Source organism: Cervus canadensis, chromosome 19, assembly GCF_019320065.1.
Source record: "Cervus canadensis isolate Bull #8, Minnesota chromosome 19, ASM1932006v1, whole genome shotgun sequence".
Taxonomy (NCBI): Eukaryota; Metazoa; Chordata; class Mammalia; order Artiodactyla; family Cervidae; genus Cervus; species Cervus canadensis.
In genome coordinates, this window is record NC_057404.1 from 10432019 (window position 1) to 10446276 (window position 14258).

At 36.8% G+C, this 14258-nt stretch overlaps 1 protein-coding gene across 3 annotated transcripts in view; it reads left to right on the top strand.

Moving 5' to 3' along the window:
- The window catches only part of ARAP2 (ArfGAP with RhoGAP domain, ankyrin repeat and PH domain 2), a 183356-nt gene that overhangs the window by 116680 nt on the left and 52418 nt on the right, over window positions 1-14258 (top strand). For 2 of the 3 annotated variants that reach the window (XM_043438632.1, XM_043438633.1), the window contains 5 exons: window positions 2334-2546; window positions 5792-5897; window positions 9289-9436; window positions 10913-10981; window positions 13603-13677. In XM_043438632.1, the coding sequence (XP_043294567.1) occupies window positions 2334-2546; window positions 5792-5897; window positions 9289-9436; window positions 10913-10981; window positions 13603-13677 (611 nt within the window). The remainder of the gene's footprint in view (window positions 1-2333; window positions 2547-5791; window positions 5898-9288; window positions 9437-10912; window positions 10982-13602; window positions 13678-14258) is intronic. The other variant, XM_043438634.1, reaches the window with a different exon arrangement.

The window sequence follows — 14258 nt, forward strand, 5'->3', positions numbered from 1 at the left end:
GAGAGGTTCAGGGGTTGGTCCAGGTGTCCATGGCTTAGAGGTGAAATTCACTCAGTGTAGCAGTGGTCACGGAGGGTGTCATGGGTCACGCATGGAACCTGCCATGTGTTTTAAGAGTGAATGGGAGCTCGTTGGGAGAAGGAAGGAGTAGGGATTCCAGACAGAGGAAACTGTGTATGCCAGGTGTGGAGTCATGAAGGAAGTTGTCTAGTCAGGGAACTTTGGGTAGCTAAGTGTGGTCAGAACTTAGTGTGAGAAGAGTGGAAAATAAAAGAAGCTGGAGGACTAGTTAGGACATTCATATAGGGTCTTGTATGTATGCCTGCATGCTAAGTCATTTCAGTTGTTTCCAACTCTTTGTGACCCTATGGACAATAGCCCACCAGGCTCCTCAGTCCATGGGATTCTCCAAGCAAGGATAGTGGAGTGGGTTGCTATGCCCTCCTCCAGGGGATCATCCCAATCCAGAGATCGAACTCACATCTCTTATGTCTCCTGCGTTGGCAGGTGGGTTCTTTACCACTAACACGACCTGGGAAGCCCAGGGTCTTATGTATCATAATAAAAGCCTTAAACTTGGCCTCTGTTGTTGTTCAGTTGCCCAGTCATGTCCAGCTCTTTGTGACCCCATGGACTGCAGCACGCCAGGCTTCCCTGTCCTTCATCATCTCCCGGAGCTTGCTCAAACTCATGTCCATTGAGTTGGAGGTGCCATCCAACCATCTCATCTTCTGTTGTCTCCTTCTCCTCATGCCTTCAATCTCCCCAAAAACTCGCCCTCTAGTCAGTGGTAGGGGGCTATATCCATATTGTTTAAGCATTTTGGTAACATCAGCAGACTTGTATCTCAGATCATTCTATTATCATTTTCAAGACCGACCGGAGGGCTCGGTGGAAACAGGGACAGAGGTGCAATAACATACGGAGGAAGTGGGTGCCTGAAATTATAATAGTGCAGGTGATGGAGCAAGGGGACAGTTTTGTGAGAGAAGTCATGATGAAAAATATATGTGACAGTTTTTTTGAAATTTTTATTCTTTTGATGTGATATGTGAGAAAGAGAACTTCTGGCTTATAAATGACTGGGGAGAAGGCAGTGCCACATATTGAGGTATAGAACAAGATAAAAGGCATGTTGGGATTGGGAGGTGAAGTACTGAATGGGGTAGGAAAATTAATTCATTCATATGCATAAGTATAGTCTGTGTGGCTTGTATTTGGGAAGCCCTGTATTTATATATAGATTTAGATATATAACACACATGTGCATTTGAAATTTTCAAAATTAAAAGCTGAGTAGAAATATACATGTCTTAGTTGAAGTGATGAAAATGGATGGGTTCATCTAGAAAATTTTGTAGGGGATCAGAGAAGAGAGTTGAGGACAGTTTCCTGGAATCATCAGTAAAGACTGGATAGCAGAATAAATAGAAGACTAGAAGAGGAGTCATAGAGAAACGGGTCAAAAGAGATGAGGTCATAACATCATGAAAGCCTTGAGATTAACAGAATTTTAACCAGGATTCACTGGAGTATTAGACACTGCAAGGGGATCCTATTATATAAAAATTGAAACGCATCTAGAAAGCATATTCTTGAGGAAGATGGTCCCAACAGAGTGGGAATTAGGCCTGAAGCAAGAGTAAGTAGTTAAAGGATCAACAGGGATGCAAGATGGTAGAAAGAATAAATATAGAAGACTCAGATTAGTTTTGGAAGAAAGAAAAACAAGAGGCCTGAAGGGAGGGGGCAAAAAAGGATTAAAAAATATTTGCATATCATCATCATCCCCACCACCACTCCTCTTCCTCCTGTTAACTGCTGCTATTCTTATTTTATGTGGGAAACTTGATCAGTATGTAATTCTGAAAAGTTATGACCCAACTCTTCCATCTAGAAGAAGGTGTGGAACAGACAGAATTAAATATGCACATATGAATGTAGAGACTTAAGGAAATTTATGCCAGAGTCTTACTTTTGTCAGTGAAACTGAAGGCAAATCTGTACTCTGAGAGACTGAGCAAAGGGCACCTGCAGTAAAAGATCATTTGAGAAAGATGCTATGAAGAACTGGAGGAAGGACTGGCCTAGGGCCTACTCAAAATTGAGGATGGAATAGTTTGTTCATCAGGTTTGCATTTTACATTATAAAATTTGCAAGGTGGGGAGATTTTTACTCTCATGCATGTTTATATAAACTCTTAGATGATGACTTTGTCTTGTGCATCATCCGAACACAGAAATTAGTTCTTTTTTTGAGATAGTAAAATGGATTTTGACCTGAGACTTTTTTCATATAATCTTTTTCTTTCTTTTTTTTTTTTTTAACAAAGGTTTAGGATACAAAAATATCTATCAAAAGAATGGTGATCCATTACATGTAAGTGAACTCCTGGAGAGTTTCAAAAAGGATGCAAGAAGCTTTAAATTGAGGGCTGGAAAACATCAACTTGAAGATGTGACAGGCGTATTGAAGAGTTTTCTCTCTGACATTGATGATGCACTTCTCACTAAGGAGCTCTACCCGTATTGGATCTCTGCCTTAGGTAATACATAAATTACAAAATAAAGGCTTGCCTTCTCATTTGATAATAGATTTTTAAAATCACCTCTGATAATCTGAACATTTAATTGAAAGGAACAGTGTACATAATGGCTTAGAACAGGAATTGTAAAATAGCTGTTATATATGCCTCAAAAGAAACTTATGGTGGTAGTTGCTAAAGTCTTTTATGATAATATTTAGTTTTTGGTAGACTTCTTAGTGCTTACTTTGCCTTAACTTTGGAAGTGTTACTAGTCAAGTCCGTGTAGGCTATTAATTTCTCATTAAGATTAAAATGAAAGGTTTATTACAACATTGGTTTTACATGGTTTTAACATATAGCTTTTTGGCTTTCTTTTTTCATTCATTCTGTCTCTTTAGAGTTACATGACAAAAGACCTTTTTACTCTTCATTTTTTTTCAGATTCTGTCTAATGAAGTAAAATATCTTTGCTACACTCTTAAGAGAACTTATTTAAGAAATAATCTTAGAAAAACAGTTTATTAAATCAGCTGCATGTGTGTTAAATCACTTCAGTTGTGTCAGACTTTTTGTGACCGTATGGACTGTAGCCCACCAGGCTCCTCTGTCCATGGGGATTCTCCAGGCAAGAATACTGGAGTGGGTTGCCGAGCCCTCCTCCAGGAGATCTTCCCAACCCAGGGATCAAACCCATATCTATTATGTCTCCTGCATTGGCAGGTGGGTTCTTTACCACTAGCACCACCTGGGAAGCCCTATTAAATCAGATAATTGGTCAAATTGATTTCAGTAAAACCTATATTTACCTCCATTAATTCAAAGTAACTCCTTTTTTAGAAACATGATAATACATATTTTAAAATATAAATTTTGCCTTTAATCCCAGATTTCTAATAGAGCTATTTTCATTTTTCACATTATTGACTATATGATGTTTTTCTGTTGAGAAATAGTTTCTTCTGTTGAAAGTATTTGTTTAATTTAAAACATAAATATGAAATTTGAAGGGATTAATTTTGAAATGCCACAGAACATCTATAGTTGAAAAATAATCCCAAGATTGACCCTTTTTGTCTCAGCAAGAAGAGAGTAGTATTGTTATTAAAATAAAACTCTTCGCAATGTAACTACTTAATTCAGAAGTCTTTTCCTTGTTGCCTATGTTTTTCAAATCAATAGTTTTAATTCTAATCACAATAAGAGTTGATTGTATAATTTTCTGGAATATAGAATTAGGTAGTACATCTTTTTAAGCACAATTGCCCTGTCACCCTCATTTTTGTTTTAAGATTTTATTGTATTTCATAACTATGAAATTATTTATAGTACCTCTATTTTATAAAGACTTAAAATTTGCCTTTATTGTAAAATCAGTCATCAAAAACCTATGACAAATATGCTTTTGCTGAAGTTGTCAAATTTAATGGCAAAGAGGTCTTCATTGTTAAACTACAGGAGAAGGTAGTTGAGAAACAGCATGTGTCAGAGAGGAGTGTATTCACCTTCCATTTGGATGTGAATCCTTGAGAAATTATTTTGAGAAGGCTTCAACTACTAGTGTTGAAAGTTCTTTGCTTTCAGATCTGTTGTAGCTCACCCTGACCTGTCAGAAAGTACCCTTTGTTGGATCTGACAAAAGTCAACCAGAACTTACTGGATGACCTCATTGGAGAGCTCTCTTGGGTCCTGTGTGCCCAAGGCGAAGAAAATCCTACAGTTGCATAGTACATGTTTATAGGATATACATGACTTCTTCTAAGAATGCTATTAAATTGTCTGAAGGCTGTGACTTGTTGAATAGTTGTATTTTCTATATGACCTAAAATCTATCTTCAGTTTCCTTTCCAGTTACTCAAACTTCATTTTGAAAATATCATCTATTTTATTCTTATAAGATTTGTGAAAATAGGCTATACTAGCATGTGCTTGTTAGAAGCATAGTAGTGTAGTATTAATTACATTTAATTGAATAAATACAATTACCTCTACAGTTAGAAACTGGAAGACATGAGGGGAAACATTTGGATTATACCAAGAATGACAGCTAATTCTTAATTCACTTCTAGTCTTTGAATGTTACTGGGGTGTCTTCCCCTCTTGCTTTTAGACAGTCATCCATCAGCATGGTTGAGTCAATATAACCATGTTTACTTTTATAGATCTAGGGTGCAGGTGAAATCAGTACAAAGGAGCTATGAGTTCCTGTTTTAAATAGGAGTGTGCTTCAGAAATGTGTCACAGAATTTCTTACCTCCCCAGGGATCTGAATGCCCTTTACAAGTGACTGTGTACTTTGAAAGAATCACTAATGTGCCTCTGGCTTTCTGTGAATAGAAGGTGTAGGGCTAAGCAGAAAATAAAAAAGCCTTGTTTCCAAAGGTAGCTGGGAATTGAGAGGGACTATATAAGTGCAGTCCCCTTGAGTTACAGAGTCAGCACAAGCTATTTATTTGAAGGAAGGTCTCTTATTTCCCCTGTGAAAGAATAGGTTAGACCAGACCACACTGCGCAGCCTCCGGACTCTAGAACTTTGGGGTTCCTGTGCAGTTGCTTTTAAGCATTTGACTTCTTGGGGTTCGGAGAGTGGAGGAGAGTAGTTCCTTCTTGTCCTCCTCTTCATGCCTAAGTTCTAACCATGCCAAAAGCAGAGGATCTCTCTATCCTCCTCTCAGTCTGTATCACTGTTACCGGGGCCTACACATGACTTATTCCACTGCCCCCCTGACCCTCTCCAAAGAACTGAAATTTCCAGGGCTGGCCAAAGGCCCTTTGCATGGATCTGTGGGGTTAATGTACAGTTCATAGTTCTTGGTATAGGGAAGATTTTTGTGATGCTAACAAGGAAAAATGGTCACACATGTCATTTTCTAATAACAAATAGTGAGATGTTTCCATAGCTATAGTTAAAATACTTTTGGCTCATCTCTTCAATTTGTAGGCTAATTTGTTACTACTTGAAAATAGTCCTTTTAGTTGAAGTTCAGTAGAATGTAGCATTGAAGATAAAATACAGACCTGGGTTTTAAAAGTACTTTATTTTTAATTACAAAATAGAAGAGCTATGACATATAGCCGTGGAATGTTTATGTAAATACCAAATATTTTTCCAGGATTAGAGAAGTTTGAGTGTTTTCTGTTTTGAAACTTGATTGTGTCAGTGAAATACAGTTGTGAATATTGTTTTAAAATACTGATAAAAGGCAAATTGGTATGTAGATGATTAGTTAGACCTAAAGTTTCACGTGTGTGTGTTTAACCTCTAGATACCCAAGATGACAAGGAGAGAATTAAAAAGTATGGAGCATTTATACGTACTCTTCCTGGGGTGAACCAAGCAACCTTGGCAGCTATAATTGAACACCTTTACAGGTGGGTAGATTCATAAACTTTTCTAGATATTTCAGATATGGCACTCAGTAAGTCATTATTTTTTTTAATTTAAAGTACTGTGGTTAACCTTCTTCTATTTGTGAATGTAAATCTTCCACCATATCTTAAGAATGGTTTCAAAATGGAATTCCCATAAACTGTCAGTTTAGTGTCTCTTAATGCAGTTAAGAAGCATTTCAAATAAATAGCCCAGGAGAATTTCTTAAATGGATTAGAAATAATCATATATCACCTTCTCAGATACATCCAGTACTTAAAACTAAGAATTTTAAAACATTTTGATGTCAGACTATTGATTAGATAAGGGAAATTTCAAAAGCCAAAACCATTTTCTGTGTCAGGGCATGTAGTCCCCTGCATTTGGGAGGCTAGGAGGAATAAAACGGTAGCTTGAGAAATGACATCTGAAAAATCAGGGTGTCTGGGAATAACATTTTAAGTCAACAAACTTAGGCTTGTTTATTTTGCTATGAGCAAGAATTATTACAAAAACTTAAATCAGAGTAAATATTGCTTAAGGAATATATTGTTGGCAGCTTTCTGCATGGATGAAATGTTCCCTTGAATAAATTTCTGTGAAGCTGAATTCTACTGAAAATACCTTCGTTGAAGTTTAGATTCCTAAATCTCCACAATTTGTCTTTTGTCTTTATCTTACTTTTCCAATCACTGCTTCTCATGCATGTAAACTCCATTACTATGCATCTGATTTTCTTATTGTGTCACACAAATATAGTTGATATACCGTACGGTCCTACCTCTATGCCCAAGAGACACTGGGACAGATTTTTTTTTTCTTCACAAATTTCAATATGTGACCTGCTGCTACAATTATCAGTTAATATTTTAAAACATTGAGTTGCATATAATTCTTAAACTTCTTAATGCATACTTGAATTTCAGATAATGAGCTACTTCCTATCCTTTGTTTAACTAATATTTATTTTCGCTCCTACTATATACAATGCCCATTAAGAGACCATGTGAACAGAAATGATTGCTAATAGTGCATGAATAGCAAAAATAGTCTTAAGACTGCAGTTTCCAAATAGCACCAAGGAACCCTGAGATATCACAGTGGGGATGAGGACTTGCAGGGATGCTGCAGGGCGTTTTATACATATTAGGAAAACACAACCCTGTCAGCACAGATTTTGAAACAGAATTTTAGCATACGACATGAAATTAAAGAGGAAGGATCGAGTGATACATCATTGTGTGTTGAGATCCAGGGGATGCTTCAGATCTAAAAGGATAAATGAACTGGGCATGACAGAAAATTAAGTACGAGACATGAGTGAGGGATATTTTCAGGAAACATGTGTGCTAGAAGATGAGATGGTTTGTAGCTGGCTGGCATCAGGCTGTGAAAGGCTCTGTTCATTGTGCAAAAACATTTGGATTTCATTCCTTTACATAATAAGGAGTGACTGATCCAATCTGTTTTAGGATAATAACCCATGTCCTGGGATTGATTGGGAAGAGGTTAGAACAGAGACAGAGAAACCTACTTAAGACACAATTTCTGTGGACTTCTAATGAGAAAAGCTGAGTGGGAAGAGAGTAACCTGGCTGAATATGGGACACTTGCATGTACTAGTGTGGGAGCAGGGAAATACAGGAAGAAAAGGAAAATACATAGTGGACATATTTATGTCAGTAATTCAGGCAGCTACAGAAACCAAAGAGGTGATAAATAAGTGCTAGAGGAGAATGCTCAGGAGAGATGAGAATATTTGATAGTGTCATCAAAGTTTGAGAGGTCAGTGTGGATAAAGTCAGATTGATCTAGCATTTACTTCTATCCGTGCCCTAGATAACAGATCACTTCCTCCATGACTGATATTGACTTAATTCCCTTCACTGTATATATTTATGTTATGCACTGCAGTGTGATTAGGGGCTTTCCTAGTGGCTCAGTGGTAAAGAATCCATCTGCCAAGCAGTAGAGGCATGTTCGATCCCCAAGTCGGGAAGATCCCCAGGGAGAAGGAAATGGCAACCCACTCCTCAGCCCACTCCAGTGTCCTCACCTAGGAAAACCCGTGACAGAGGAGTCTGGCAGGCTACAGTCCATGGGGTCACAAAGCGTTGGATGCAGCTTATGACCAAACCGCCACCACCACAGTATGATTAACACGAAGTCTCTGACTGTGAGATGCTTAGATTCTAATAGTAACAGAGGCAGACTTGCAGATAAAATTTCCAAATATTTACAGTTTAGTGTGATTAAAAAAAAAGTACAGAGTGGTTTTGAGAGGGATGCCCACAATTATGACATCCTCCTCTATTAACTTGCAATGCCTTTTGCATTTTATAAATCATACATGATGATCAAACTGGCTCTGTCTCCCCTATGCAATTTGGTATTTCATTGTGAGTTTCTTACACTATCATATATATTGCTGTCATATTTCCTTATTTTTCTTGTACCTACTAGAATCTTTGCCCTTTATAGTCCGGTGTACCTACCTAGTCTTGCTTTATTCCTTAGAGTTGATTTCCCTTTTTAGCATGTGTTTTAGAAATTCACAAATGTAATTAATTAGACAGTCAATTAAGCAGCTGTTATGTCTACAGTCAGTGATAAAATTAACTGATATTTCCATGGGCATCAGGTAGAGTTCTGCATTTTTATCATTGTAAATTTCCTTTTATTGGGGTGATGGCTGTGGTTTTTTCCTTAATTACTTTGAACTTAAACATTTGTGAACACTTGAAAGTTCTTTGTAAAACTGGTGTTATAGCCTACTGATTGGGAGAATTGATTCTTTTCATGTCTGTTCATTGTAAAAAGTGATTGCTTTCTGAGAGGTGTCTTATTTTGAATAACCATTCAAACACTTTTGACCAGGCGTTTTCTCACCTGATAAGGATGTGCTGGGAAATTCAACAGTTGCCCTGAACCTTGAATTTGGAACTCTTTATGCCTCCCAATTTGCCATTCTTGCCTTATTTCCTGCTTACCTACTGCCCCCTGTCCCTCTTTTATTTATGCTTCCATCCTGCAAGTCACTTGACACCTTTCTGCAAGCACACCTTTGTGCCTTAGCTACAGGTTGTCCCATCTGTAGAACTGTCTGGATATTGGGGAGGGGGGTCCTTCTTCTAAAGCGATGATCAAGAACTGCTTTGTAACTTGTAGTGATATCTTTGACAGTAGTCTTTTCTAATGTTCTTAAACCTGAAGGAAACTTGGAAGAAAGAACTGTGTATTTTTCTTTAGATCACCACTCCACCTTTAGTATCAGTAACTTTCAATATGTTTGTGTTTAAAAAATAAAAGAGGATAAATGACCATGAAGCCGTAAGTTTTATGAAATGTTCACACAGAAATGTGTTGTAACAAGCACTGCTTTTTTTCTAACAGGGTTCAGAAATGCTCAGAAATCAATCACATGAGTGCCCACAATTTGGCCTTGGTTTTTTCCTCCTGTTTGTTTCAAACTAAGGGACAAACTAGTGAAGAAGTGAATGTAATCGAGGACTTAATTAATAATTATGTTGAAATTTTTGAGGTAAATATCTTATATCCTGCCCTTGTTAAAATAGTTTTGATGTTATTGTTTGCAAACAAAAATATGTATTTTAGAATGTCTTTATTCACGTCTTTAGGAATTTTTAAAAATGAAGGATAGGTACATGATCCTTCACTTTTCAGATATAACTAACATTTTAAGCTATAGCCATTCATTTAAATTTGGCTGCTTCTAAAGCTTTCTTACCATCTGGTGTCTGTTGCACAGAATATTTCTATTTATAGTGTTTTTATGTTTTTTTTCTCAGTATGTGTATGCATTAAGTATGTCTATTTAGAGGTGTGAAATTATGAAATTCAAAAATTCAGTAAATTACATCAGACTGATAAATTTTGCAGTTGAAAGCATTTTAGAGTTTTCATTTAGTTGTGCATGAATTGGAAAAAAAATTCTGAAGTAATATTCTGTGGTTTTTATTAAGTCATCTCTATTCTAATTATCTGACTTTTCAATTTGCTATTTTATGAAGTTCATATTTTCATGTTTCATCAAAAAACTCTTGGAATAGGGATAATTTTTTATTTCAAAGGAGTAAAAACAGAGGAAATAAGCCTAGGATTTGAATATGGTGGGGTGGATATAGGGGACCTGGGTCAAAGGTCCATTTCCACTGCTTGACTAATTCTGTCATCTCAATATTGTTATTAAACCTTTCTGGGCATTCTGTTCAATAGTCTTGTACAAGATCCCGTGTTTTCCAGAATTGTGTCTTTACCAGATGATCAAATAGGTTAATGTAATAGGTTAACTTTTGTAGTTCATACATTCTTATAATAACTCATCACAAGATTGCTTAAAAAAGGAAAAGAAAGTATATTTAAATAAAATAACAAAGTTCATATCTTAATTTATGTAGGAATGAACAATTGTTGAATTCTCTTTGTTCCTTGATCTCCTCTTTATCTCTTCCTTTATGTGTCCACTGTTTTTGATCAACAGCAACATCTTTACAATAGTTCTGATGCTGAGAAATGAAAGACTTTGAAAAATAAATGTGTGGCTTTGCATGCTCTCTTGATTTTCTGTTTTTGTACTGTTATAGTAGAAAAATGTTTATCTACATAGTTTTGTTAAGTCCAGCTTTAACCAAATGGTGGAAACTTCATAAGCCCTTAATGAACATTTCTGATAAAAGAAGTCTTTACTCTCAACGTACATAAACTCTGCTGAATCCTTCATCAGCCACTTTGCTTATTAATGCACCTCAGCAAAGGGGATGCCACTGATGGAATGTGTAGCCTAAAGTGCTATCATCATAAGATATTCTGAACTTTATGAGCCTCTATGTTGTTGGCTTTATATCTGCCCCAGCTGTGTGGGCCCCCGCTGATGAAGATGGCCATTCTCATTTATTTTGAACATGTCAGTCTTTAAATTCCTGAAGAAAGTTATGTGAGGATGAGTACCATCACTCCGTGTATTTTATTAGAATGTCCCAAATTATATTTTAAACAGGTTAAAGAAGACCAAGTCAAACAAATGGACATAGAGAATAGCTTTATTACCAAGTGGAAAGACACTCAAGTGAGTAGTAATAGTTAGATCTCCAATTTTTAAAAATTTAAAAAAAACAACAACAACAAAACAAAACAAAACCTTTCATTGTAAGTAAACATTTGTTGTGTTATTTTCAAATTCCTATTTGAAGCAAAGTAAAATTAACGGGGGAAAAAACCTAGATAAAACAGTTGTGAAATTCTGTAGCATGACACATAACGAGATGCCAAAGTATGCTAATGTAATGTTTTCAAAACATAGATGGAAAAGTCAGTTCTAATCTTAACACAATGTCCTTTTTGAAATCAGTTTTCATTTATGAAGCACTATTGAAAATACTAGTGGATTTCAAAGGAAGCATTTAAAGTCAAATACTAAAATAAACAGAAAATTCAGGCTCCCTAATGATTCTTTCTGTTATGCTTTTGAAATTGTAAGTTATTTCTTACATGCTTTTGCTCTGCATGCTCTTGGATGATTGCACTAGTGGGACTGCTTCTGTTCTGCACTTCGTGACATGTTAATTTATGTCTTAAGTTGACTTTTCTAGATCTCCCTTACTTTCCTCGGTTGCATCACATTGGGTTTGTGTGTTCAGGTTTCACTACTGCTTTTCCAGGGTACCTGTCCTTGTTTGATGAATAGTCACTGGACTTTTTTGAAGCTGGCTTTGTCTTCTAATAACTAGAAATTATAGTGGATTCAGGGTACCAATGTAGATTAGACAAATGGGTCAAAGAAATTCTCTTTGTAGGTACACTCGGAGTATGAGGTGAATGCTTTCTTATTAGTCAACCCCCAAGTTCACTTCATTCCTGAAATACACACAACTAATTCAGAGAAATTGTCAGAGCTGTCATTCCATATGAGGGAGATGAGGAAAGGTTCATTCAAATGCATGGATCCCCTAGTACCAGTGAAAAGTGAAAGTGTTCATCACTCACTCTTGTCTGACTCTTTGTGAACCCATGGACTGTAGCCCGCCAGGCTCCACTGGCCATGTAATTCTCCAGGCAAGAATACTGAAGTGGGTAGTCTTCCCTCCTCCAGGGATTCTTCCCGACACAGGGATCGAACCCAGGTCTCCCACACTGCAGGCAGATTCTTTACCGTCTGAGCCTCCAGGGAAGCCCACTACTGTGAGATTAATTGCGTAAAAAAGTGTTTCCTCCATTTTGAACCAAAGTAATTAATGCAGACTCCAGAGGACTTAGCAGTAACACTAAAAAAATGTGGCTCATTAGCAGTTGGTTCTCTTGGATTCTTGCTTTTTGGAGAGAGTTTCAGATATGAAACAAAGGATTGTGTGAGCCTAAGGGTAATCTTTGGCAGCACTATCTGTATTGTTATTGGATAAAGTATGAGTACCATTCTGCAGTTTTATCATTTGTATTCATACTACAATAAAGAAATGAGTCTTGAATACTTTCTAATTAAGTAGAAGTAAGTATTGCTAAAATAAGAAAAGAATTGTCTATAAAATAAAGCAATTTGGAAGAAAAGTAGAACAGTTTGGAAAAAATCTGTTGTTTTGCTGGAGTTTTTCTCCAGTCCATTCAAAACTTCTCTGAAGTAGTTTTCTGACAGACTCTAAGTCTTATCCCTGTTTGATTTTCTGAGCTATTCTTGTTTTTGGCTACACTCTATGAATTCTTTGTGTTTGCTTTTTTAATTTTTAAAATGTGTCCTTCCCGGAGAGTTGTTTATACAAACACAGGGAAAAGTAAAAATGTCAACTGTATCTTTTCTCTCGTAGCATTTTTATGTAGCTCTAAACATAAGGAAGAAAAATCGGAAATAAGCTTTTCTAAGCCTGTAGTGTCAGAATAACTATGAACAGCTCTTCAAAGTACGTTTTTAATGTTTGCCCCATAAATTTACTCAGCAGGTTTTATTCTGAGGCAAATTTAACTTTGAAATGATCATTTCTCCATTATGATCTTTTTCTAAAAATGAGTGATGGATGTGGCTTCGAAGTGATTACATAACTTAAGGGAATTTCTGAAAAAAGCAACTCAGAATATTTTCCATAGATTTGTTTGGTTCTTTGTTAATCTTCTTCACATTATTCTGTCAATCTACATGGTGACATCTTAACGCTTTGTATTCCCTGCCTTCTGTTTTCTTCACATAATGTGTCTTCTTAGGTATAATAGTGACCCAGATAACCTAGCACTTGATGTTTGGCTAAAGGTAATTAAAATAAAAACTTTATTATCTTCTTATATTCTGTCACTTCACTTTTAATTTTTGTTGCTAAATATACATTTTCTATTTGTAGTTTTAATACAGCTCTGACCTAATTTATCTTCAGATTTCAATTTTTGGCCTTACCATCTCAGTTTCTCCTGTAGCCAGATGCATTACTTCAATAAGAAGGTTAAGGGTATATGAGGACACTATCCTTTTGAGTAAAAGATAAGAAAAATGGTATGTGATTGTGTTTGCTGATTATACATGTGTGTAGACTCCACATCCTTAACTATACCCAGAAAATGGGTATTATGTTGTTGTTAATAGGGAGATTGATCCCATTTCATTATTATAAAATTTTTAGAAATATGACTAGGACTTTTGAGCCATCTTAAGTACTGTGTGTGTTCTTGCAGCATACTTACATTTGCTGTCTTTGCATCTGCCCTTTTTAGGTTTCCCAGGCCGGAGATTTGTTAATTGAAGTATATGTAGAAAGAAAGGAGCCTGACTGCAGTATCATAATTCGGGTGAGTCCCAGATACGGAATGCAAAGAATACTGTTGAAAATCATAAATGTTAGCATTAGTCTGTATATCTTGAATTTTCCATTGTATTTTTCTGTCTTATTTTATATGTCCAATTCAAATCATGACAAGTTTGACTGTTCCTGCCAATATCCTCTGGGAATCCCATGTTTTAGTCATTTGGAGACCACCCTATGTTCTTTTGGTTGCGGTTAGGATGTTCTATCGGAGAAGGCAATGGCACCCCACTCCAGTGCTCTTGCCTGGAAAATCCCATGTATGGAGGAGCCTGGTGGGCTGCAGTCCACGGGGTCGCTAAGAGTCAGACACGACTGAGCGACTTCACTTTCACTTTTCACTTTCGTGCATTGGAGAAGGAAATGGCAACCCACTCCAGTGTTCTTGCCTGAAGAATCCCAGGGACGGGGGAGCCTGGTGGGCTGCCCTCTATGGGGTCGCACAGAGTCGGACACGACTGAAGCGACTCAGCAGCAGCAGCAGGATGTTCTATAGAACAGCCTGAGCTCTAACATCTGCTACTCATCGTCCTACCTTCTTGACATGAGGCCACGGATATACTCCCA